Here is a 23,969-nt window from a genome sequence, read left to right as displayed (position 1 = left end):
ATTGCTGGATTGCTGGAAAATGCTGGTTCATTTGTCCTGAACATAACCTTACTTGCTATAAAACTTGAAAGCATATAAAGTGGTGCAGTGATATTATTTTATGATATATTTTAGTTTCGGGTAGGATTTTTTTGCTTTTTGCTTTTGGTTCTTCCTTTTTTTTTTTTTGGTTCTTCCTTTATGTGACTTCTTGGCTGGTAGCTCAGGAGAATGGTAAGTCAAAGTAGAGGTTTATCTTTGCAGGTATGTAACAGTAACAAATAAAAGAAAATTCAAAGGAAAAATCATCCAGTTATGCAAGAGTTCTTAGAGGAAAAAAATATAAACCACTATTCTTTTCATAAAAATATTATGGAAGGAATAATTCTATACTGCATAAGTATTTAAACTTTCTTTCTACAGATTAATTTATTTGCTAATAGGATGGAAAAGGAAAGTAAGTAATGAAATTTACTATCAAGGATTACATCTGTGGCAGTCTCAGATATAAGCTGCCCATAAGTAGGTGCCAGTTACACTTAGAATTGTAGAAAAATTGACCTGCATAGTGTGGACTCAAATTCAGGGTGCCCAGGGTAGTGCAGTTGTGTATCACATATAGACAGAGCAGTAGGGCTTTTCAGGAACAGGAGGATGTCTGGGAATAAAAGAATTTAGGCAAGAGAAAATTGTTCAAGGATGGTCAGAGTTGCACTCCAGTGCAGTGGAGCAGAGCAGAACTAGGTCAGGGCTGAAACCTTTAAATACCCTGTGTCCCTTTGATTCTGTTTCCTCTTCTCAGAGCGTAACAAGCTCAAGGCACTGAAAAATTCACTATCTGTGTCTTGGTTTCTCTACTTGTAAAATTTGTATTATATTATTTCCCCATCTCAGATGTCACTAAGACTTCTTTCGCATACAGTGAATTCTGCAAACAAGAGAAAACAGGTTTGCCATCTGCCTGTGACTAAGGATCTTGCTTATCTGCAGCAGTTGCAATTATTGCTTTTATATTTCCCCCTGGGTGATTTTTTTTTTTTTTTTCAGATTGAAAATGTTTTCAGTTGAAACTGAAGAGCCAAAGTAAGACTGCAGATGCTGTGGCCATCAAGTGATCTGGATTTTGCAGTCCTTAGACAAAGCATGGCTTTGGGGAGACCAGCCTGTACAGACAGTAGCAGCCTGTGCTGAAACACAGCTCTTACATTTCCAGAAAGCTTCGAGGGGAAAAAAAGTATAAATCATCTGAAGTCACCAGATAAACTTTCAGTAAAAGACATGCCAACCAGATTCTATTGCCTATGCTGCTTAACAGGAATACACAACATAGAGAGGTGGTTTTCAGTGTGGGAAACTACCTGTGTGTGGGAAACTATGTATTCGAGTACTCATTTCAGAGATTATTTATAAATTGTATTTTTACTTATAAACAGTAGCATGTGCTAACTCCTCTTGGGAAGAAGTGGTGCAGAGATCTATGGAATTAATGAATCAAGTAACCATGCTTTTTTGCTGTTTGCTTCCTAAATAAGTTCAATAGATGAAAGGCACTGAGCTTGCCACATGCCTGAGACTAAGCAGACATATACACTATAGGCATGGATGTATGCTTTGGGAAAAGCAGAAATATATCTTGAAGTCTGAACTACGATGGAGCAAAGCACCTTTTCTAACAGCTGATTATGTGCTGATAGCTGCAGGTTCCACTTTGCAGACTGGACCAGCTGCAAAACAAGTGACAGGGAGGTAAGGGAGAAGTCAGTGCCTCAGGCTAGAGATGAAACTGATCTATACAAACCAAAAAACTGGAGTCCAAAAGCCCTACCTCCTCCTCACCTTCCTCCTGCAACTGTCTACTCACAGTTAGCCTTAGGCTTAAGAGAATAAAAATGGTATTTAAGCAGTTTGTGGAGGCCGGTGCATTAAGCAGGGGAGTGCTCTGATGTCTGAACATAGTTCACTTTTTTCTGTTTGTCTTTTGTCAGACTTGCTGGGATAATCTCTCATCCTGAGTAAAATGAGGTCACCAGAGGCAAGCCCTTTACTTTCCAAAGAGAACTGTCCTTTCTGTGGTGTTAGGAGAGACATGCCAGCCAACTCCTGCTCAGTTTTTCCTCTATTTCTCCCATATCCCCAAAGTCTGAAAATACTTCTCCATGATCTGCAACTGCCAAAAACATTCAGTGGAGACACCACCGCCCTGCACAGCAGCTGTTACTGCGGGAGAGCAAGGGGCTTGGGGTCTGCAGCAGCACAGCCCGAGCCCTGTGGTTTGCAAGCAGTGGTGTGACAATGTCCTGCTGCACCTGGTGGAAGGGTTTGGGTGTAGGGCGAGATCCAGGTGATGGGAGCAGTGGTTTTGCTTGACATAACAGCTATCGCAACCACTAGACCCTACATCCCTGTTCTCCCCTTTTATTGCACTCCTGATTGGAAAAGCAAACTTTTGGACTTGTCTCCGAGTGGTCCAGCTTCCCCAGCCACTTTTGGGGTGCTTTTTAGAGAAGTCAAAGAACTCTAAAGGTCAGCATGAGAATTTTTAACCGAAGTCTGGCTCACTGGTCTGTAAGAACAAATCAAAGCCAACCAGCCCCTTCCCTGCTGCTCAGAGTCCCCTCCGCAGCAGCATTTCACAGGGATGCAGTTACCTAAGGAGCCAAGAGAGGAGATGATCCAAGCCCCAAAGCACTCCACCATGCTCCTTGTTTCACATGTAGACCAAATATGATCGATGTAGAGACAACAGAGCTGGAGGTAAGTTGACTGCAGTTCTGCCTCATCACCTTCCCACCCAGCCTCTCACCTCCTCAGTAAACGCGTAAAGTCAGCAGCAGCTGCCATGAATCAGGATCCCACTAAAAGCTGATGGCTATAGTCTTTAGAAAAGCTGAATCACAAAATTTCCACCCAGAATCCTGCAAAGGATCCCAGAAACATGAAGTTCACTCATTCTCAGTTTGGTAAGAGGTGAGGACTTCAAAGTATCAAACCTAATGTCAAGTTTATTATATAAGAATTATTAACCAGGACAAACATCAATATCAAAACGTTCACCTGTCAAAAAATAAAGGAGGTAGTGGAGGCACCCTGACAAGGTTTGCCCAGCAGGAGCTATTTTGTGGATGTACTTTACCCTGCAGGGAAAGGCCTGACTGTTTTGCTGGTTTCCCTACTGTTTTCACTTCTTAAATACAGACAACACGGAAGAATTTTGGGAAAGAGTATCTAATTTTCCAACAGAGCTAACAAAATATGAAAAGCTGAGTCCACAGGGCATTTGCGAGCAGATAGCTGTGCTTCAGGCAAAGTTGTTTTCCAAAAAAACTTCAGGACAGCAGTGAATTTCAATTTTACATAATGTGTGATCTTTATTTTCAGGATACATCTAGAACTGTTGTTTTACATTCAAGTGTATGCACACATGTAGAAATAATGTGTACAGACATGTAAAGTACGTACTATGATGGGACAGTTCAAGGTAGCAAACTAAGCCACCGTGAAATACTGCATAGATATTTTACCCAGAAAATGTAACTATCTGGTGTTCATTTTTTTTTTTTTTTCTATAATGTGATAAGAAAGACTTTCCAGTCATTCAGGTTCTACTGTGTTACAAAAATAAAGATCTGATTGTTCAATTAAATCTTTTCTCTGTGTTCCTAGTAAAATCCAAAGATTAGTGATAAATAAGAAAGCTCTGAGCTATGAGAAAAACAAGTTTTAGCTGGCTGGTTTTGATTCAGAATGCTTGGAAGTGGTATTTCTTTTACATTAGTGTCTACACACTGATTTATATTTAGAGAATGCATGATATAAAAACCCTTTCGTTTTGAATATTTATCAAGAAGAAGAGAAATCCTCAGTATCACACTTTAAAATTATTTTACTGGCTTAAGCAAATGAGACTCTATATTGTGTTGTCAAAAATCTGCATTCCATTGCATTGAGTAAAAATATTGTATACTTCATTAATGTCCACAAAATCATATTTTAAAAGCTATAATAATCTGACTATGAAACAGTTGCTCATCATGCGATTTATGCCTAATAACAGTAACAAGTCTGCAGCCCCATTCATTAGATGGTAACAAAGCACTGAAAACAATCATTAAGCCTGATAACTATTGTTATTTCATCCTTTTATATAGTAGAACAATGGGCAAGCTATCTGAGCAAAATCATCTGATTAGAAGTAGTCCGTTACAATCTAATTCACTATTTAAAAAGTCAACACATAGCAGAAGAGAGACACAGCAGTTACCTGTATCTCAGCAGCAGAAGAAAAGACAGATATATCAGTCTGATCTACTAATACAACTCACATCACTGTCTCCACTCAACTTCTTACAATCTTAATTCATTCTATGACATTGTGTACAAGTAATGCCTTTATACAAATGGAGAACTGAAGCAAAGATGAATTAAGTCAAAACAGAAACCTTGAGTAAAAAGTAGACTACAGGTTCATCTTTTCTTTCTGACACAGTGCTCTTGGCATAATATTTGACAAAGTTAAGTTAAGAGTGCCCTGGTCATTTGGTAAACAGCAATGCCTCGCTGAAGTAAGGGAAGCTGAACGATGCTCAACAATTGTCCTGGTTTCAGCTGGGATATAGTTAGCTTTCCTTCCAGTAGCTGGTATAGTGCTGTGGTTTGTATTTAGGATGAGAATAATGTTGATAACACACTGTGGTGTTGATAAAACCCTGGTATTTAGCTGCCTGCCAGATTAAACCACAACAACACTGCATTTTGCTTCAGGACCAAAGTAGTTCCCTCCTTCTCAGTACTCTTTATCTCATGCGATGACAAGATGGGACACAAAGTAAATTGCCAGAAAAGACCTTTGCTTCCCCTCACCTGTTCTAAATATTAGAGGATATTGGCCTCTAGCCCTACTTTATTTGAAGGAGTTTTGAATTATTTTCTTGTCATTATGAATCAGATAACATAAATCACACCTAGACCCCATGGCAGCTAGTATTGCACTGCTGCATGGTTAAATCAGATGATGTTGCAAAGGAAAAATTCAACGAAGCCTCATCCAGTATTGACTCATGCATACCTCCTTCTAGCCATGTTATGAATTATGCTAATGCACAGAGGCCACAGATGAGATTAGAGTCCAATTGTCCTAAATGCTTTATAAAACAACAGGGGGGAAAAATGTAAATGCTCTTAGTTGCTTTCAGACTAAAGAGGAAAAACAGGCAAGGAGAAGATAATTTTCACTTTCCTAGACTTACAGATGGGCAATAGAGAGATCAAGAGTAATCAAAATTTCTGAACCTCTTCCCAAAGGTTTTGTTAGTTTTGATCGGTCTCCAAGTGTCTTATCAAGGGAAGGAGCCTGTGTCAAAGGCTGGCTCTAAACCCCAACCTTCAGAATCCTAGCCCAGGACCAGAAAACTTGAAAATAAATTATCCTCTCTGCTTCTCCTATACAATAAGAAAATGAACTCAGAAGAGGAATCTCCTCTGCCTTTCAACAGACATTTTTGTGTCCTTTACCTGATCAGAGGCTGGTGTAATGCTACCAGTGATGCATGCACCGTGACAGATATCACTGACAGGTGGAAATAGTCAAACATGACAGGAACATAGTGGTGCAGACCTCTCCGGGGGTGGAAATGAAGACACAGTGTACGGCTGCTGATCATGGGGATCGCTGGAACATCTCTCAGCCTGGAAGAGAAAGAGGTTTACAAGGGTTAGTGAAAGCTTGAGTTGGCACAGCCTATAACATGCTACAGGGAGCAGACTGGGAGATGACTTAAATGATAAAATTTCACCTTCCCAGCTTCATAAGGGTATACATAACTGATGAGTATCTTGTGTTGTACTTGTGCCTAACATAAATGTAAATATACATTTAAAAAAAAAAAAAAAAAAAAAAAAAAGTAGAGATATATATAAATATACTGTATAAAAGAAAAATAGATGTGGTGATTTCCCATGGTGATTGCCCTTGATGTTCACCTATTATATTTACTAGTTCTGGGGACATCAAGAACTAAGTAGCAGAAGGAAATGTATTTAGCAGACTGATCAGCTTATCTGAGTGCACTACTTGTGATTTTCAGTGTAAGAACTAACATCTCAGGCAATCTGTGAGAGTTAGAATCAGTCCTGTGTCAGAAAGAGCTGAAAATATTCAGACCACCTTTCCAGAGCCGATCTTCTGAAAAAACTTTTTTCAAGAGGAAAAAAAAAAAAAAGAGTAGGTGAAGTAAGTTCAGAGAAACAGTAAGTTGGACTGGCTTCTCCTATTTTCAGTAAAGAAAAACCAAGACTTTAAGTTAAAGTTTGACTATAACTATTCCAGAACAACTTTCCTAGTGTGTGGTCAACAACATAATAGCTAAATCACCTATAGGGCAGGAGACCGAGATGTAAACCTAGAGCACGCCTAACCACATCCGCCCAATGCAAGTGAAACCTACTTCTAAATAAATGTTTTTACAGCAGTAAAGACTCTTCTGAAGCCAATTGTTTCCCAGAGGTAAGAAAACCTATAATGAGATGTTTAAGTATGGTGCATGATTAGTCCCAGGAAGTGTTTCAATATTTGCAGAATATCCTTTTTTAAAAAATCACATGTTTTGTTTATAGTAAATTGGATTAATCACTCAGATGATAATAGAAACAAAAGTATTTGTTGGAGCACAATTTCATAACTTGAATATTTCAACTTTTTATTCTTTGTTATCACTTAATGTTTGTTTATCTCTCTTCTAAGCCCATCAGCATCACAGATATGATGACTGATGGTCCAGTCTCACCTGCCTGAGAGAACAAGTTTTCGCTTTTTATAGCTTGAAGATAAAGGAAGCATGTCCTTGAAATTGTTTAGGTGCCCTATGCATATGAATAAAATCACATGGAGACAGCTCAGATTATTTTGTTCATCCCCTCCCACCCCCCATAAATGCTGCTGAAGTCATTGGAAGCCTTTTCTGTGATTCAGTGCAGCTGAATAATGTCTGGGATCACACTTTCTGCTATGCCTCAGGAAGGGGTTCTACTCCCACTTCACCCAAGATTATGGAATAAAATGCAGTTGGAAGAAATTAAATTCAATGGGAAGACTCTTTCCTACTCAAATATAGAGACAGCTTTAGTTCTTAACACAAGTGCTTAGCATGTTCATACACCCAGCTTCAGCCAGAAAATACTTAGTTGTCTCCTGAGATAAATGAATTCTTGAACCACAGCCCCTGCTCACATGGAGGTCAGTGAAGATAATCCCTTTGACTTTAACAGCAGCAGAGATGGAACAACACTTAACACCTTTGAAAACCTCACATGTAAAGGAGAAAAAGTGCTGTTCTTTAAAGAGAAGTATGAGATACGCTCTTCAAATAGAGAAAAAAAACAGCAAGACTTCAACACTGAGGCAAAGACTTTTCAAAGCTATCCCTTTTTGCAAAGGATTCACTTCATCGAATTTCCCAGCTGAACAAACCCCTGCATTACCAATTGAACTTTAAGCCAGCACTTACTGTTGTTCACTATCAGTAAAGTGGAGGTCCAGCTTGAGCTGAAAATCTGCCTCAGTCAACGCGTCTTCCACCTACAAAAAGAGAAAGGCCAGGTTACTTTTATAAGTTGGTACCTACAACACCGAAGGCAAAAGTCAGTGCATTTGTCTGATAAGAGCAAAGACAAAAATATGCAGCAACAGCAGCACCCTGCCACAGTGGTAGAAAGGAGCAAATGTGACAGTAAGTCGAGGTAATTGCTGAGGATGTAAGAGAGAACCAGAGCAGTCAGAGGTGTTATCGCTCCCAGGTGTCCTGTCGTGTCAAAAAAATCACTCCAGACAAGAGTAACCAGAGCACGTACAGCATTCGTTGGATACTTGTTCTTTGCACACTGAAGAGTCAGCGGAGTCTTTGTGACACCGCACTCCCTCACTGAGCAAGTGCCCGTTTGGGCTCTCACCTGAATGGGAACAAGGACTAGGCTTTCTTGTTTGAGAAATAGCCACAAATCCTGCTCATTACCTGCTCGTAACTAACACAAGGTTCAAATGTTATGCTAAAAATAATCAGAAATGACTCAAATAATCCTGACAATTTCTGATCCCTCATTATTAGTCGTTTAGTTTCTTTCTCAGCAAAGTGAGTCTTTCCTGCCTCCCAGTCACTCTGTGTAGCCCTTGACAGATTTACAGAGGAAGTTTGTCATTGATTCTCATCTAGACCATTTTCTTTGTAAAATTCAAAGGCTTTTGTTGCTTTTAAAGCTCCAATTAATGGAAATGTAACTGTTCACTTTGTTGCAGAGTGCTGAGCATGTTTATACATGGCAGGATTCAGCTCGTCAAAAACACTGAAGATATCATGTGTGATCACAGGCTGACTCACTGGTACCTTCACCTAATAGGCCCCACCTGCAAGATTACCCTTCTTTTATTGTCAATAAAATACTTTAATTGGATGTTCTGAAACAGTACATGGAAAGATTTGTCAGTTCATTACCTTTAGCTGGAAAGGACTGTGTTGGATAACACATTCCAGTTTGGCACAGTTAAAGCAACTACAATCAATTGAAATAAATAAATTAAAACTGAAGAATGATTAAGCTGCCCAGCACTTTCTCCTTCGTTCCTTTGAACTGTCTTTTCTTCCCCAGCAATGTAGCTTTAGTAGAATAAAAAAAAGTTTTTGTTTTTATCAACCTGAATGGAAAAATGAGCAAAAGTTACTCATTTTATTACCAAACTAGTATTTTTCTGTGAGTGTAAGCATCCTTTATTGCATACCAGAGTACAACAGGGGATGCACAGGAATGCAGATAGAAAAGTAGAGCTGTTCACTGGGGACAGGGTATTATAAATACAACTTATTTTTACCCAGATTTTACTACAAAAAAGGTGAGGTGAGACATCTGTGTTCTGTCTCTTGTCAGTGGGAAGCAACAAGCATATGCACACAGTGAGCTGACCCATCCTGAGGTCTGCATCTGAAAAAGAAAGCTGATTTCTTTTTGTGCCTGTCTCTTTCCATTGACAATAGATAGAGCCTAGAGAAATATCTTGGTCTAAATACACTTGAATTTTAGACGGCTTAAATTAGGCAAGATGAATTCTACTTTCTTGAGATGATTAGCACCTTCTTAACAACAGACTATACCAAAAATGCATTGAAAGTAACGTCAGAGGCACCTAACCTCCTCTGACAGGTGAGATTCAGAAGTTATATAACATAAAACATGTTTAGCTACGTTTTCCAAAGGTGAAACTCCATCTACAGTGTACCTTTGTCTGTTGAAGCAAGAAAATCGAGAGTCAAGGATTGATTGTTCTTTGACAAAATTATCGAAGATGTAAAATTTGAAACCTTCTGAAGTAATATGGTATTTCTTCTAGCATGACCACAGGCACAGAGATGTGATGAGAAAATTCTAGCTTCTGCTTACTGAAAATGTGCTTTCTCTTTTGTGTTTGTCTCAAAACACCTGGAAGTATGTCTTTCAGGAAAAAAAAAAAAAAAAAAAAAACAACCAACAAAAAACCCCCAAACCTTTTCCTTCTTAATTAGTTGTTGTCTCTAAAAATCACAGTTGCTGGCAGTTGCAAAGGGAATAATCATTATTGAAGCTACATTCTGAATTTAAATTAAGAATTCAACTCAAGTATAGTGCTTCAGACAAAGCAAATCGCATCCTCCAACAGAGGGGATGAAATTTTGGGTCTGTGCCTAATACTGATGAGCACCTGCAACTGTCACTGAAATCTGAGTCTCTTTAAAACAAGTTCAATAGCTGGTGACACTAGCTCAGAACACCTTGAGGCAATGAACAGATGTCTGAGAGACTTAGAGATATTCATCACTGCATGGGGTCATGCATTAACATGCAAGTATAGGATATTTTTAATTCCAAAACTGTATTGAAATCAGACTGCTTTGAATAGTATAAAACCCCACATAGAATCAAATCACAATTCTCACTACAGAGATTATTTGTTTTCCTTTTCATATTGGAGATATAAATATTAAGACAAGTAAACACTGGGCTCTTTGAAAGTTCTTCAAAAATCACTGGACTTTTCATGAGGAAAATATCATTAAAAGGCTTATGCACATGTTGAGATACAAGAGAATTACTCACAGTAGTACATGACACAAGTTACTATATAGCTTTGATACCTGCTTGGCTTCCCCGTGTCTTACTTTTTAAAAAAATTATTAGAACAACAGGTGCATAAGATCCCTTACATGAGAAAAAATAAAATGGCCTTGCCATAACTCATACAGAAGATGCACTGAAAAGTCTATCATTCCTCAGTCTTCTATATCATCCTTAAATAAAATACAGGTTGTTTATTTTAGCACTACTGGGACTATTTTAGTGTTTTCCACAATTATCATTTACAGAATATAATTTTCCAAAGGTTTGGTAGACTATCAGATTATTTTTTTTTTTTTCTCCTGAAGACAAGTTTTAAATTTTCATGCCAACCTACTTAAGAAATTAACCTGGAAAATTTCTCTGGAATATAACTAGTGTTTGACTGGCTAAGCCAAGCAGGATCCTCCCGGATACTCTGTGAATGGTCTTCCAGTGTTTTTTATGAAGGTCTTTGACCTCTCAGGTGTGTTAATGATTAGAACTGCAACTCATGAAAGGTAAAATAAAGATCTGTGTTTGTGGAATTATATTCATATTAAACAAGGAATATGATTCTTTTCTGTAATATTCCATACACACAAATTAAAGTAAGGGAAATTCAGAGCATCTGTCTCTGGGAAATATTATTACATTTCACATGCTGATCTTGTCTCCAGTCAAAAATAAGTAAAGACAGTTCTGAACAGAAATTTCGAAAGCTTTCTTTGAAATAGTACATGCATTTAATTCTTTTTTTTTTTTTTTTCACCTTAAAATCAAACAAGACTGAAAGTAATTTTGTAATTTCTCATTTGATTAATTCTTCACTGTTTGCATCGGCTTAATATTACTCTGCATTTGCTCATAACATCATTTTGTGTCTTGTGGAAGGTAAGTCTGCAAATTCAGTATCCTGTTCTCCGTTGCTGGGGTGTGTCTACATTTCCCCCTAGTGCTCCTGCCTGGGGCCTCATACCTTGTGCAAAAAGACCCCATATTCATCTGTGAGCACCCACAATTTTCTAGAAGGTGCTGTCCAGAGTTCAGGCTGTTTTCTAACATCTGCCTCTCTTGCTAAAGGACTGCACTGCTAGGGAGATTTATTAAACATTGTTTGGAATCTGTATAATAGAAAGTTTATGTATATGAAAAGTAAAAGTATTTTATACAATAAAAAATAAATACAAAGCAACGTACTCCAATTTCTGTTGAACCAGCCTGGAATCAAGTGCATCATTTCAGTTTTGAATTAATTTTTTTTTTAGGTTTACATCTTTGGTTTAGCTTTTAATAGCTGTGATAATACTTGTAACTGAAGTTTCCAGTGTTCTTGTGATGTACTTCCATAACATTTAACGATTTTGCTAGAATGTCAGACTGAATGATCTGGATGTCCCATCTCACTTAAATTTCTCTGGAAATTACAAAATCTAATATATTGTGATATCCCAGCTTGCCTTACTGTCCTCTCCCTGCTACTAAATTGTCTCTGAGTGGAGCCAGCAAGCAAGGAGACAGACAAGTTACCTGTTTTATTGCTTGATGAAAGAGGCAGACCTCCTTCTTTAATAACAATGAAAGCAAAAGCTTATGAAAATAAATTAGAATTCTTTGTAACACTAAAGGCTGTCTCAGCACTGCAATATTGTTTCCTATGAATTCAAAGAATGCTGCATTCTGGGATAATATAGAAAAAGGCATCTAATAAACCAGAGAGTTTTAAAGCACCATTTATATGGTGAAAGGTATGCTCAGTGCCACTTCTAGGTGGATAATTGAGGTTTCCTCCATTTAATGAGAGACAAAAAAGATGTATTTTCATATTTAATCTTATCTAGGTTATGCAAGAGGAGGAGAAAAAAAAAGAAAAAAAAAAACAATAGCAAATAATCTAATCTGGACATGTTCTTTTTTTGTTGTTTTTTTTTCGTTGGTTTGGTTTTTGTTGTTGGTGGTAGGTTTTTTTTGTTTTTTTGTTTTTTTGTTTTTTTTTTTCCTGAGCCTATCTCAGCAACCTATCTCATCAACAAAACTACTGAACTACCCTAGCACCATGAGGAGAAAGCATTTTTCTCCCTTGCCATAATATTTGATAATTCCAGCTCTGACAGCAGAAACTACATGGAGTATATGAACTCTACTTCCATTACCCAGTCTAACTTCCTTGTCTATTTATCATTACTTCCATTTACAGAAAAAGCAGCGAACAGATCCTTCACCCTCAACTAAAAATACTCATGATAGCACAGAGTTGACACAAAAAGGACTCACATCTGTTGTGCGTTAAATAAGTTAACAAGTTATGAATAGAGACAATATTTAAAACATTTTACATATCTCTAGGTGTTTTGCAAACACCACATTGCAAGGATCACAGCCAACATATGAGATTATGTTAACCAACTCTCAACAATAGTTGTGGATATAGTTCTGAGAATGGTCCCCAGTGGTGTGGCTCACTTCGGTCACTCTCTAATCATCTTCTCAACACAAAAAAAAGTTTTACACACCTTTAGTTTTTGCATTTGATTCTTCAGAGTGTCTTCAGCAGCTCATCTGGGACCACAGACCTGTTTATCCTCTTATTCTACACCCATGAAAACCCAAAGCAACTTCATTATACAGAGATAATGGCATTTTCTCTGTTCAAAACCATTATTTACGTACAGAATTGGGCAGCTGTCCTTTTCCCAAGGGCCCTCCTATGAAAAGACAAGTGTGATGCACACAGCACATCAAAAGTCAGAGCGAGTTTTAGCTGTAAGGAATCATGTGGGATTATTTTTTTTTTCATTTTGTGAGATGCACAACTTTCCTGAATATTAATGCAAAAATCATCAGAAATCTTCCCTGCTCAACACAGCGGAAACAGCTATAATTTGAGGGGAGGGACTTTTAATCAGAGATATTCCACTGAGGAAAGATAAAATTAATATTCAATTAAGCATGTTGGAACATTTTTCTAATGAATATTGATAAACCTGTATTTAGTAATTTTTCATGTAAGCACAAAACAACAGTTCTAGAGACGAATAAATTGATGACACTATGTAAAAAAAAAAATAAAATCAAAACACCAAGAACAATGTGGGCGGGAATGGAAAGCATGTGAAATAAGCTTAAATTAGGTTCTCTAGCTGTTTTAATTTAGTTCTATATATAACCAGTGTATATATGGGTTGAAATAGGATGAAACAGAAATTTTAAATCTCTTCATGTTCATGTATACAAGGAAGGATAGGTGAGCATCTCTGGCCCCAAGTTCAACATACAGCATTTGGTTCACACTGGCTCCATAAATTATAGGGACCATTCTCGATGACATGTTGATTTTGCAAAAAGAGCTGCTGTTATGTGTCTCATTATCACTGAGAGAAAGTACTGATACCATATATTTTGTACCAGTCTTTGAGCTGGCAAAGCACAGCAATGGCACATTGGGCCAGGCTTGAGTACCATCCTACTATGAGACTTTCTCCTCTTAAAGAGTCCAGTAAAACAGTACTCTCCGTACTCATAAGATTGCTCCACTTTTATCTTCTGGGAACAGGGGTTATCACTGGAAGACATTAGTTTCGCATCAGTAAGAGGAAACCCTACAAGATAGGTGGTTCAGATTATGGATGATACACTTGAGTATCTGATCTACTGATTTACCTGTATGTGTCAACATCTTATTCCACTGGAAAGCCAAGGTGTAGACTACGCTTCATAACAGGCACAGAGCAAAGGGTCTACCTGACCTAATGCAGATGTTTATAGTGTCAGCATTTACAAATAAACAAATCACCCCAGGCACCCTTGTCAGCATAAGTAACGATGGGTACAAGACAGTCAATCTCCTTCTAATGCAGATGCAGGTATTTGGTCAGACAAATCATGCCTTGACCTCCACCAGCTACATTGATGAGACCTGTGACAACATAGGGACCCCATAACAGCTTCTCAGTTGGAGATAACTGGGTGATGAACACCTAAAGTTAGGTAAATGAATCCTAGCCTTCATGATTTTTATGTGCATCCCAAAACAACTCACCCTTTCGCCATCCAGAAGCAGGTGCACTCTGAAGTTCATTGATTCATTAAGAATGATCTCTTCGTTTCTGTACAAAATCTGAAATATTCTGCTGTAAATGTTGTTTTCATGAACGCAGGCTGAGCAAAGGCTGGAATCACCTGCACAAAACACAGACAGACTCCTGGTGTGATTTCTGTAAGGAGACTATTTTTTCTCTGATGTTTTCACTTCAGGATTATCTAGGCCAGCTGTATTAGCACTTGTAATTAAACACTCGTGTTCACGATATTTAATGGTAATGGAGCAGACCGTTTTGGGTTGCAGGTTCCCAAATATGGTATTTAAAGAAAATAAATGTTAAACTGTAGGCAGGCTGGATTTCAAAAGGAGAATAGCTGACCCTGTGACAGCACTTACCCTATTAACTTTATTTCTAATGAAAGCTAAAGCATCAAAAGTTTTCTGGGGATGTTTTCTACACAGCACCATGAGGACTGTCCGTGTTCATTTGTGAAATTTCATATTTTATCTGAAATGAGCATCTTTCATAAGAGGAAGGTTTCTTGTCATCTCTGGTGCTCCCAGAAGTTACGACCGGGGAGGAGGGACAATAGCCAATAGCAGATCTTAAATGTAGAGTCTGGAAGTGTAGAGGTATCTTAAGTTAAAATACAGAGAAAGAAAAAAGTAGCTATTCTTTCAAGATGCCAGAAGTCCTGCAGGGCCTTGACCCATGTGAGAGCTGCCAGTTTGGCCCATACAATTGGGATTTAATCTGGAGAACTCAAGAACCAATACTCTAAGCTTCTCCACATTGAATTCAGACAGCCAATAGATTCATCTGTGTGCTGATGTATCACATCACCACAAATGAACTTCAGATAAACTCAGGTGGGATTTGTCCTTCCCAATTTTTAGGTACCTTCAGTGTATGTATTTTGGTTTGGTTACAGTGAGGCCTACAGTATTTAAGACATCATTCATCTGGAAAAAAAATAAAAGAAGTGCATACTTAAGATCGAGGCAAATTTTTCTTGAGGTCCACTGCTTACTGAGTAATTCTTCTTTCACTAACAGGAAAACAATGTGATGTGCTCAGCTGTACAAACCCACATTGAAGGCAACAACATGTACTACAGTGAATTCCTTCCAGAGGAGACTACAATGACCATGTGAATATTTAATGAACCAGGCACCAGGGTCAAATACTTTTAAGTTGTGTCTTGGCTGTTAGTCAGAATCCTCTGCTAATTCTACTTTTATAGCTCCTGAGCAACAACTTCTTTCAAAATTTACTCAGAGCTAGTCCCTTTCCATCATATAAGTGCTGTAGGAATCTGAGCTTTTGAAATATAGTCCTTTAGCAAATGGTATTTTGGAACTCTCCTGAGAAGATATGCTTAAAGCAAGTGTACCAGTATCAGTCCTTCAAAGAGAGACAGATCTGTGATCATTATCAGGAAGCCAGAAGGTACCTGACTTTTACAAAGAATAGTTTTTCAGAAGTTAGTTATTGGAATTTGGGCTTTTGTAGAATTGTTTTGAGTCCATGAGCTGTGGTGAGATAAAAGTCTACGTCAGAAACTCTTGGGAACTGCTGGTTTGTCAAGAGTTTCAAATCGGGACAGGTCTATTCTGCTGTGTTAAAGCTACTGCTTTGCTTTTCAGTGCAGAAACCATACATAATTTACAATCAGAAGTCAGTGAGCCAAGACTGACAGAGGACTAAGGATTTCCCAAGATAAAGTTTGGTTAGGGGGAAAAAAATAAGAGAAAGGACTTAAAAGGAAAAAAAAAAAAAAAAAAAAACCACAAACTACAGGCCCCAGTAGACAAGTAAATGGAGTTTTGTCATTATAATGATTAGTTTTTGTGGCGCCGGTCTGCTACAACTAGAATATTGCAAAGAAGTACCTTCTCAACAAAAGGAAAAAAAAAAAAATCACGTGGAGCAGGAGGAAGAGTTGATTAAATACCAATTAGACCAATAAGACTTGAGCTAATTAATTAACAGGACCATGGTGCGGTTGTCTAGACTTCATTCAAATAATTTTCCTATTACTGACTTTTACCAAGCACACCCAGGAACAGCCTAAGTGTTTCACCCAGCTATTGTCTTCCCATCATACCTCCTGCACATTAGTTATGCATAAGTCCAGGCAGCCTAGATAGATACACATTTATTTCTTTGTGCTGCACCAGTTAGGCTAGAATGTTTCAGCCTGATTAGGTCTTCAAAAGCATGCAGTCATATTTATTTTAATTTAAACCTCATCATATTAGAGACACTGCAAAAATCATATTAGAGGTATAATGTATTCTTATTCCTAGCTGGCAGACAAAGGAAGCTTTATGTTATTTGATTTGGATATTGATATACAGGTACTCTTCTAGGGTGGAAAGTTTAATGTAATTTTCTTTTCAAATACGCTCCTGCACAGACCACTCCTACTGTGTAATTGTTTTAGGAGCTGGATTTCCAAGGTGGCATAAAGAATCATTTCTCTTGTGGAAAAGGTCGAAGTCAAAGACATGCTACAATGTTGAGGGTTGTCTCAAATCGGTGTGAGTGAATATGATACTACAGGGCCACAAATTGCTCATCTTTAAGCACAGAGATCTCCTTTGCAGAGATTTGGCAGAGAACTACAGCAGGTGCCTGATCATCTCCTAAATACAACCCATCCCTGCCTATTTCAATGACCACAGCCTGCTTCTTTCTCTCTTAAAGTATGACATAAGGCTGTGGCAGGAGTTTTCTCAGAGGAGTGCTGGCAGCATGAAGATGTCTTAGTAATGCTGACAGCAATGCAGGCATCCTGCCTCTCAAAGCAAAGGGGAAGGACAACATCTCCACAGACACTGCCCTTCAGGCAGCAGCACTCACTGACACATTCTGTGCTTTAAGGTACAGACAGGACCAGGCTGTATACTCTACTTGAGCTTCTTGCACTAACAAGTGGTACTGGCACCAAACATACTCCTCCTTAGTCTACTCCATGAAAACATTATCATCCTGGTACCTTTTACAAACTTCCCCTTATTCCTGGGATACCTTTTGACACTTACGTCTCTCTAAACCCACAGCAAGGAACTGATGGATAAGTGACGTCTAAAAAAATTCATTACTTCAGCCTAATTTAGTGAGAATAGAAACTATATTGTTCTGATGGTGTGGTGGTGGGTGTCTGTGGCAGATGTACAAAAGCTCCTGAAGAATGGAATAGAAAAATTAGAATAGGGAAAAGAAGGGAAGGGAAGGGAAGGGAAGGGAAGGGAAGGGAAGGGAAGGGAAGGAAGGAAGGGAAGGGAAGGGAAGGGAAGGGAAGGGAAGGGAAGGGAAGGGAAGGGAAGGGAAGGGAAGGGAAGGGAAGGGAAGGGAAGGGAAGGGAAGGGAAGGGAAGGGAAGAGAAAGAGAAGAGAAGAGAAGAGAAGAGAAGAGAAGAGAAGAGAAGAGAAGAGAAGAGAAGAGAAGAGAAGAGAAGAGAAGAGAAGAGAAGAGAAGAGAAGAGAAGAGAAGAGAAGAGAAGAGAAGAGAAGAGAAGAGAAGAGAAGAGAAAGAGAAGAGAAGAGAGAGAAGAGAAGAGAAGAGAAGAGAAGAGAAGAGAAGAGAAGAGAAGAGAAGAGAAGAGAAGAGAAGAGAAGAGAAGAGAAGAGAAGAGAAGAGAAGAGAAGAGAAGAGAAGAGAAGAGAAGAGAAGAGAAGAGAAGAGAAGAGAAGAGAAGAGAAGAGAAGAGAAGAGAAGAGAAGAGAAGAGAAGAGAAGAGAAGAGAAGAGAAGAGAAGAGAAGAGAAGAGGTTTTGCATAATGCCTCAGAGCATATAATGAGAACTGGAATAGGAAGTGGAAAGAAGTAAGCAATGGATAAGAAAATCTGGTTTAACATATTCAGGAAAATGCACCGGAACCTGAAGGACACCACCAAAAATCATAAACCCCTGCAGAAACATGTGACATCTGATCAAACTCACTTAACCATAGCTTGGCTGTTGGCAGTAGGTTTAATCTGATAAAGTTGAAAATTAAATCAACTTTAGTTGACTAATGTGCTACTCTATTTGTGTTTTGAAGGGATGTGATATGTCAGAATAGTTTTCCCTTCTACTTGAAGGACCCACTGGTACATCAACTGAAAGTATTGCCTGGCCAGACTGGCAGCACCCTCAGCTGGTGCAAAGCTGATTTTTGCTGATTTTCACATGTTCTCATTTGTGTTATCTGCACCGGCAGCACCCTCACAACACTTCTGTTCATGTGAGGAGAGGAAGACATTTCTAGGGAAAAGTAATCAAAGTTGTTCATAACATTCTACAGTTCACAACTGTTCCCCCAACTTTTCTAAGATCCTAGTAAACACACCAGATAGATCAGCGATCCTTCTCCCAAACTCACTGGCCAGTTATTCCAATTGTCCTCTCCAAATATCCCACTTTCTTCATTTATCAATAGCATTTTTCCTTTGCTTTCACCATGCATAAATTATCTCCCTTCTTTCCTTTACATCTCCTTTATTTGAACCTTCCTTTACTCACTTTTTTTTCCTGTTTTAACCTCTATAAAAATGGTTTGAGAAGTTTCATAGTTGTTCTATATCAATAACATTTCCACGGAGCAAACAATGAACTCACCTTGGCAGAATCAACTGACAATGACACATGAATATCTCACCCTCTGATTTCTGTCGAGAGTTTGAAATGGCAATATCTTGGTGTAGCTACGACTTGATGATGATTTCCCAAGAGCCACCTAAGTCATATGAACCCTCACTGTTTGCAGAGCAGTAGGACTGGCCAGTTTTTATGCCCTCTGCTATCTGTTTGGCATGTAAGTGATGAGCATGCTCTAATCTCCACAGCTAGATTCTTTCCATAATTACATTTTCAATGTAATGTGCTTTCTCCTGACGTCTATAACTGCCAAAGAAAACTGGAATAAATGTCAACCAGCAAACCTTTTCACGGATGGTAGGCATCCCAGTCTGAGGCTCAGATTTGCCCAAGACTATTGGTATAATCTCACCTTTGAGAAATGCTGGAGTTTTGTTCGTATTTATTTTTTCAGGCCTTTAAAACACGTAAATGCCTAATCGTACAGCCCCTAACTTGGAAATCTTGCATGAGGTAAAGTTCCTTTGATAGAAGGGTACCTTCAAAGCCGTGAGTGAAAGGCAGTATGTTTTAGAGAGTTTCTGAAGAAAAAAACAACAGTTAGAAAGGAAGAGGTTCTCTGTTGTAATAATGCAGAGACCATGCACAGCAAGTGTGATCACCACTACATCCCTTTGCATTACTTTTTAATTCTGCTTCCAACAGGTACCAGAAGCATAAAGCCTTGGAATTAGGTCCTTGGTTTATTTTAAAATTGACTACCTTGCTAAGAATAACTTTAAATAATGTTATATTGCCCTACACAACAAGTAGCATGAGACCCAAATGAAACACGAAAAACTGTCAAGAAGGGAACTCCTTCACAGCAAATTTTCTCCTATACAACTTATTTTTTAAAAAAACTTGCAAGATTTGATGACATCTTTGCTGAAAATGACAGGGGAAAAAAACCTACAACTTACACCCGTCCATTGCCTCTTCTTTTAGTATACTTCAACTTATGAGTTTGACAAAGAAAGGGCAGAGATAGTATTTACCCTGAATCTGTCTTTTATTCAGTAGCCCAGAGAAGTAAGATTAATTACTTCTTTTTCAAAATAAGGAAGGAGGAAATGTGACGACTCAGTCCTGACACTCTGCTGCTGGAGAGATTACATTGCTTCCTATCCCCCACACAAGGCAAAGAACAAAGAAAGTCATATCTTTTTATGCTAAAAATAAAATTACAACTCCAGGGAATATGGCCTTTTAGAAAGATGACTTCAGGTTTACATCCTGCTTTCTCCAGAATTATCTCTCTATGGTTTATTGAGCATTGTGTGAGAGGTCTAAAATGAACAGGGAGTGATAATAGTCAGGAAAAAATCCATATGGAAAACATATCTAACTTCAGATCTAGCCTCTTTAATGCTTTTATGACTATAGCACTGGAAACAAGGTAATTACTCAATTCCTGGCAACTTCTTGAATCTCTCTTGCTGTCTGAGAAAAGCAGAGTTATTATGCTGCTGTTCAGATAAATAGAAAAGCAGCGTTCTGCTAAGTTTTGCTTTAATGAAAGAGATGCTCTTCAATAACATGGGGAAATCAAGATGCTGCGGTTGTAAACGGAGCCTCACTGTAAATATTTCTTTATGAATAACAGTTCACACTTAAACATTTGTATTTCAGGTTGATTCAGAGCCACAAAAAGCGTATCATAGTGTCTATACTTGGGTTCCCACAGAAGAAAATCTCAGAGTCATATGATACCTTTAAATGTAGACAGTTCATTCTCCCAGGTCACTCGTGCACAGACGGCTGAAGGGCATCGCAACACACTCACTTGAGAAAGAGCTGTGAGCGTTTTGAAACCTTCCTACCCACAGACCTTATGTTACTACCCACGCAGACACGTTGTGTCAGCGGTTCATGTGATCTTTCCTAATCTGCTTCAGCAGAAAGTCAACTGTTGGTAAATCACAGCAAAAGGTGGCTTAAACTGAGCTAGATGTCCTTAGCCTGAAAGGAATTGGAAGCAATCATATAGTCTATTAACATAGGTGAATGGGAGGAGATAATAAATGGCATTGATAGTATTGCCCTTAAAGTATCAGTCTGGACACGCTGTAGCCCATCTCCCTGTAATCTGAGTGATCTCCACAGCACACATTACTCTGGTTACTAGTCATAAACATAACCCAAATCTATTTAGTGGATGACTACCTCCTTCACCCATGCAAGATACACATGTCCAGCTGCCTTGTCTCTCATTCTTCTGCATCTGAAATTCCCACTAGCCTCACAAGGAGATTTGGTTCTTGTTCAGAGTCCCTACAAAATATGGATTTTCTAATTTCTAAGTAATTTCCAAGTAATTTCCTTGCTATCTAATTTATTCTACTATTGACAAAATTCTTAAACGCTTGCAGGCCACACTAATATTTCTGGTTTTAAGAGAAAATTAAGACATGTGGGTATCCCTCGAATGAACAGTATGCCATCTTGATAGAATCTAAGCATGGTACTGCAAAATACAACCAAAGGAGACCATAAAATCTTGTGCAAATATCTCTGTTTATCTAACTTTATTTTTTTTCATTTACCATCTGTTGGAGCCATATGCTTTCTTAAATAAGAGCTAATTATAGGTTTTCATCACAACTAATCAAATAGGGGTAACTGTTGCAAACTTCAGCTGGAAATTCCATTTCTTCTTTATAAAAATTCCCCCCAAACCAGACACTAGTTGCCTTTCTCTGGTTATCTGGACTTGGGTACAAGTAGTTACAGTTGGTGCACACATGTCTGTGTTAACATATGGGAGAAATTCGTAACAAGCTGGAGAAATAATAAGAGCCAAAGTACAGCTCCCGCCAAGTACATTAGAAGGGGTGACTTTAGGACAGAAAGTGACGGTGTCATCAAATAAATATCCACTGACATGTACTGTAGCAGAACTCTTGTGTTTTGAGTTTTCCTTCACTGCCCCTGTACTGTTGTACTGAGTGAAAGAGGGAAAAGAAACAATCCTGTCACAAAATTATCTGGCTTTCAACACTGAAGAACTGAAGCAAAGAATACTAAAATTAAATTTTTGGAAGAGAGATTCCAGCCCATTTAGAGAACAATAAATCTCCCAATGAGCTCAGAAAAGACAAGATTTCACTTTCATGTCCAGTGGACATTTGTATAAATGTCCATTTGTAGAAATGTCAATTTACACCATTCAGGCAAATGTTTTATAACTGCCTCCAGTGTCAATGTCACTCTGCATTGCTGTGAAATGTGAAAGGACTGAAGGATAAAAATTAATTCAGTCCTAAATATGGCAAATGAAGAGTTGAAGTGCCTTTTAAAAAACCCCAAATAAAAAAAAAAAAAAAGGCTCTTTCAGCATCACAAGACTGTGGCAATTTCAGATTGTCATGCTGACCTTCCAGGAAGTTTAGAACTGCTCTGGCAGAAATTACGATTTAAAAAAAAAAAAAAAAAAAGAAATATTATGTTTAAAGTTAATTCATTGAAGCTATCAAGCAGGGAGTTGTTTCCCATTATAACTGCAACAATCTCTTTGTGTGAATGAGTGGTACATATTGAAGAAAGAGAAGCCTTCCATTTCATTTCAGCTGGTCTTTTCCTCTGGCTACCAATGGGACAATTTCCATCCATTTTTCTCGCCACTGATCACATGATGTTTCAACAGCTGGAACACCACAAATTTTTAAAAATCCAGATATGTAAGAGATTAAATACATATAAAAAATGTGAATATATGTACTTTACAGACACTTCAAGTATAGATATAACATTAGGACCCACCTGTTATTCCCTCAGTGCCGCATAGCATACCTGGCATCATCGCAGCAACTCAATCAGAAAAGTCTTGGGCTAAATTCACAGACTTTAAGTCAAACTGGAAATTAAAGATTTCCCAGACAAGGCTGTGACACTTTCAAGTCCTCTGATCAATGGTATGGATTAGGAACTAAATGCTCTTCTAATGTACTATTGTAATGCCTTCTGTGTTCAAGAAGGTGATGGATGGAGGTCGTACATTTACCAAATTTTATCTTCAGCATAATTGTCAGTTGCACTTTACTCCAACTGTAAATAACTGCACATTAAATACGTAAAACATTTTGTGACAGTCTAATAAAATATCTGACAATATATCTGTCAGATATAAGAGGAAGTCCCTAAGATCCCAGTGTAAAGTAAAAAGCCTGAGGGTTCAGAGTGAAGGACCTCAGACTCCCAATGGAAGAAGCCGTCACTGCTGGTTAGTGTTTCTGAAAAGCCAGACAAGTTATTTAGGTATTTAAATACAAGTTTCTGGACCCACTTTGGATTACAAAAGTAAACACACAAAAAAGTCTTCAAGGTCCTACAGTTTTTTTGGTCTTTGTGTATCATACCAGTCAGGAGATCTTTCATAGCCTTTCTATGATCAATCTTCAGAGTTAAGTTAGATACAAGAGATCCGGTTTCTCAGCTGCAGCAGATGCAGCTGAGGATATTTCATTCTACACTCTGCAGGTTCAGTTTCTCGTGTGATGTTCAAGGTGGGTTTGTCACATCCGCATTTGCAAGGTGATGCCTCCATTTTGTGTTCTTCCTCCACGTTCAGGTGAACCTGATCAGATCCCTTGCTCATTCAGGAGAGATCTGATCCTAGTGCCCAGGTGGTCTGTGATTCTGACCACTATGGCATTGGTATTTGTATACAGTGGGAGAAAGGGTAGAAACCCATATACCTCCTTATCTGCCTATAAAATGGATGTCAGAACTCACTGAGCTCCCAGGGCAAGATAAACAGATGTTCCTCTGCTGAACTCAACTCTTTCCACAAATTGCTATGCAATCTTTTTTCTGGAGACATTTCACATGTATGGCACTCATTTCTCAAGGCAAAGAAATACAAACCAGCCTCCAGAAAGACAGTCAATGTGATGGAGATTGTCACAATCATACCACAGTGATGCCAAAGCCTCATATTTTCAACACAAGTGTCATCACAACCCTTGAAGCAGACAGGTGGTACTTAGATACTCAAGAAAAAAACTGTATAAAGACAATTTAGTTTGCTTATTAAAGACAAGAAAGGAATAAAAATTTCACCTAAATACTAACATATGTGCACACAAAACCAAATCGTAGTTCCATTTGCTGAAAAACAGTTTCTGTTAAAAATCAAGTAGCTTGCAAATAATCAAACTATATTGGTTATCTGTAATAGGAACTGTTTCCATATAAACCATAAGCTCAAA

The 23,969-nt window shown here is 38.3% G+C and overlaps 1 protein-coding gene across 1 annotated transcript in view; it reads right to left on the bottom strand.

Annotated features, from left to right (window-relative positions):
- Positions 1 to 23,969, bottom strand: part of FAM135B (family with sequence similarity 135 member B) — a 212,955-nt gene that overhangs the window by 65,314 nt on the left and 123,672 nt on the right. Inside the window, exons 4-6 of the mRNA XM_074898392.1 lie at positions 14,132 to 14,271; positions 7,482 to 7,552; positions 5,491 to 5,664 (exon numbers count right to left, since the gene is read on the bottom strand). Of these exons, the coding sequence (XP_074754493.1) occupies positions 5,491 to 5,664; positions 7,482 to 7,552; positions 14,132 to 14,271 (385 nt within the window). The remainder of the gene's footprint in view (positions 1 to 5,490; positions 5,665 to 7,481; positions 7,553 to 14,131; positions 14,272 to 23,969) is intronic.

Source organism: Athene noctua, chromosome 2 (genome assembly GCF_965140245.1).
Source record: "Athene noctua chromosome 2, bAthNoc1.hap1.1, whole genome shotgun sequence".
NCBI classification, from domain to species: Eukaryota; Metazoa; Chordata; class Aves; order Strigiformes; family Strigidae; genus Athene; species Athene noctua.
The sequence above is the reverse complement of the archived record's forward strand: the minus strand, read 5'-3'. Positions and strand labels throughout refer to the sequence as shown.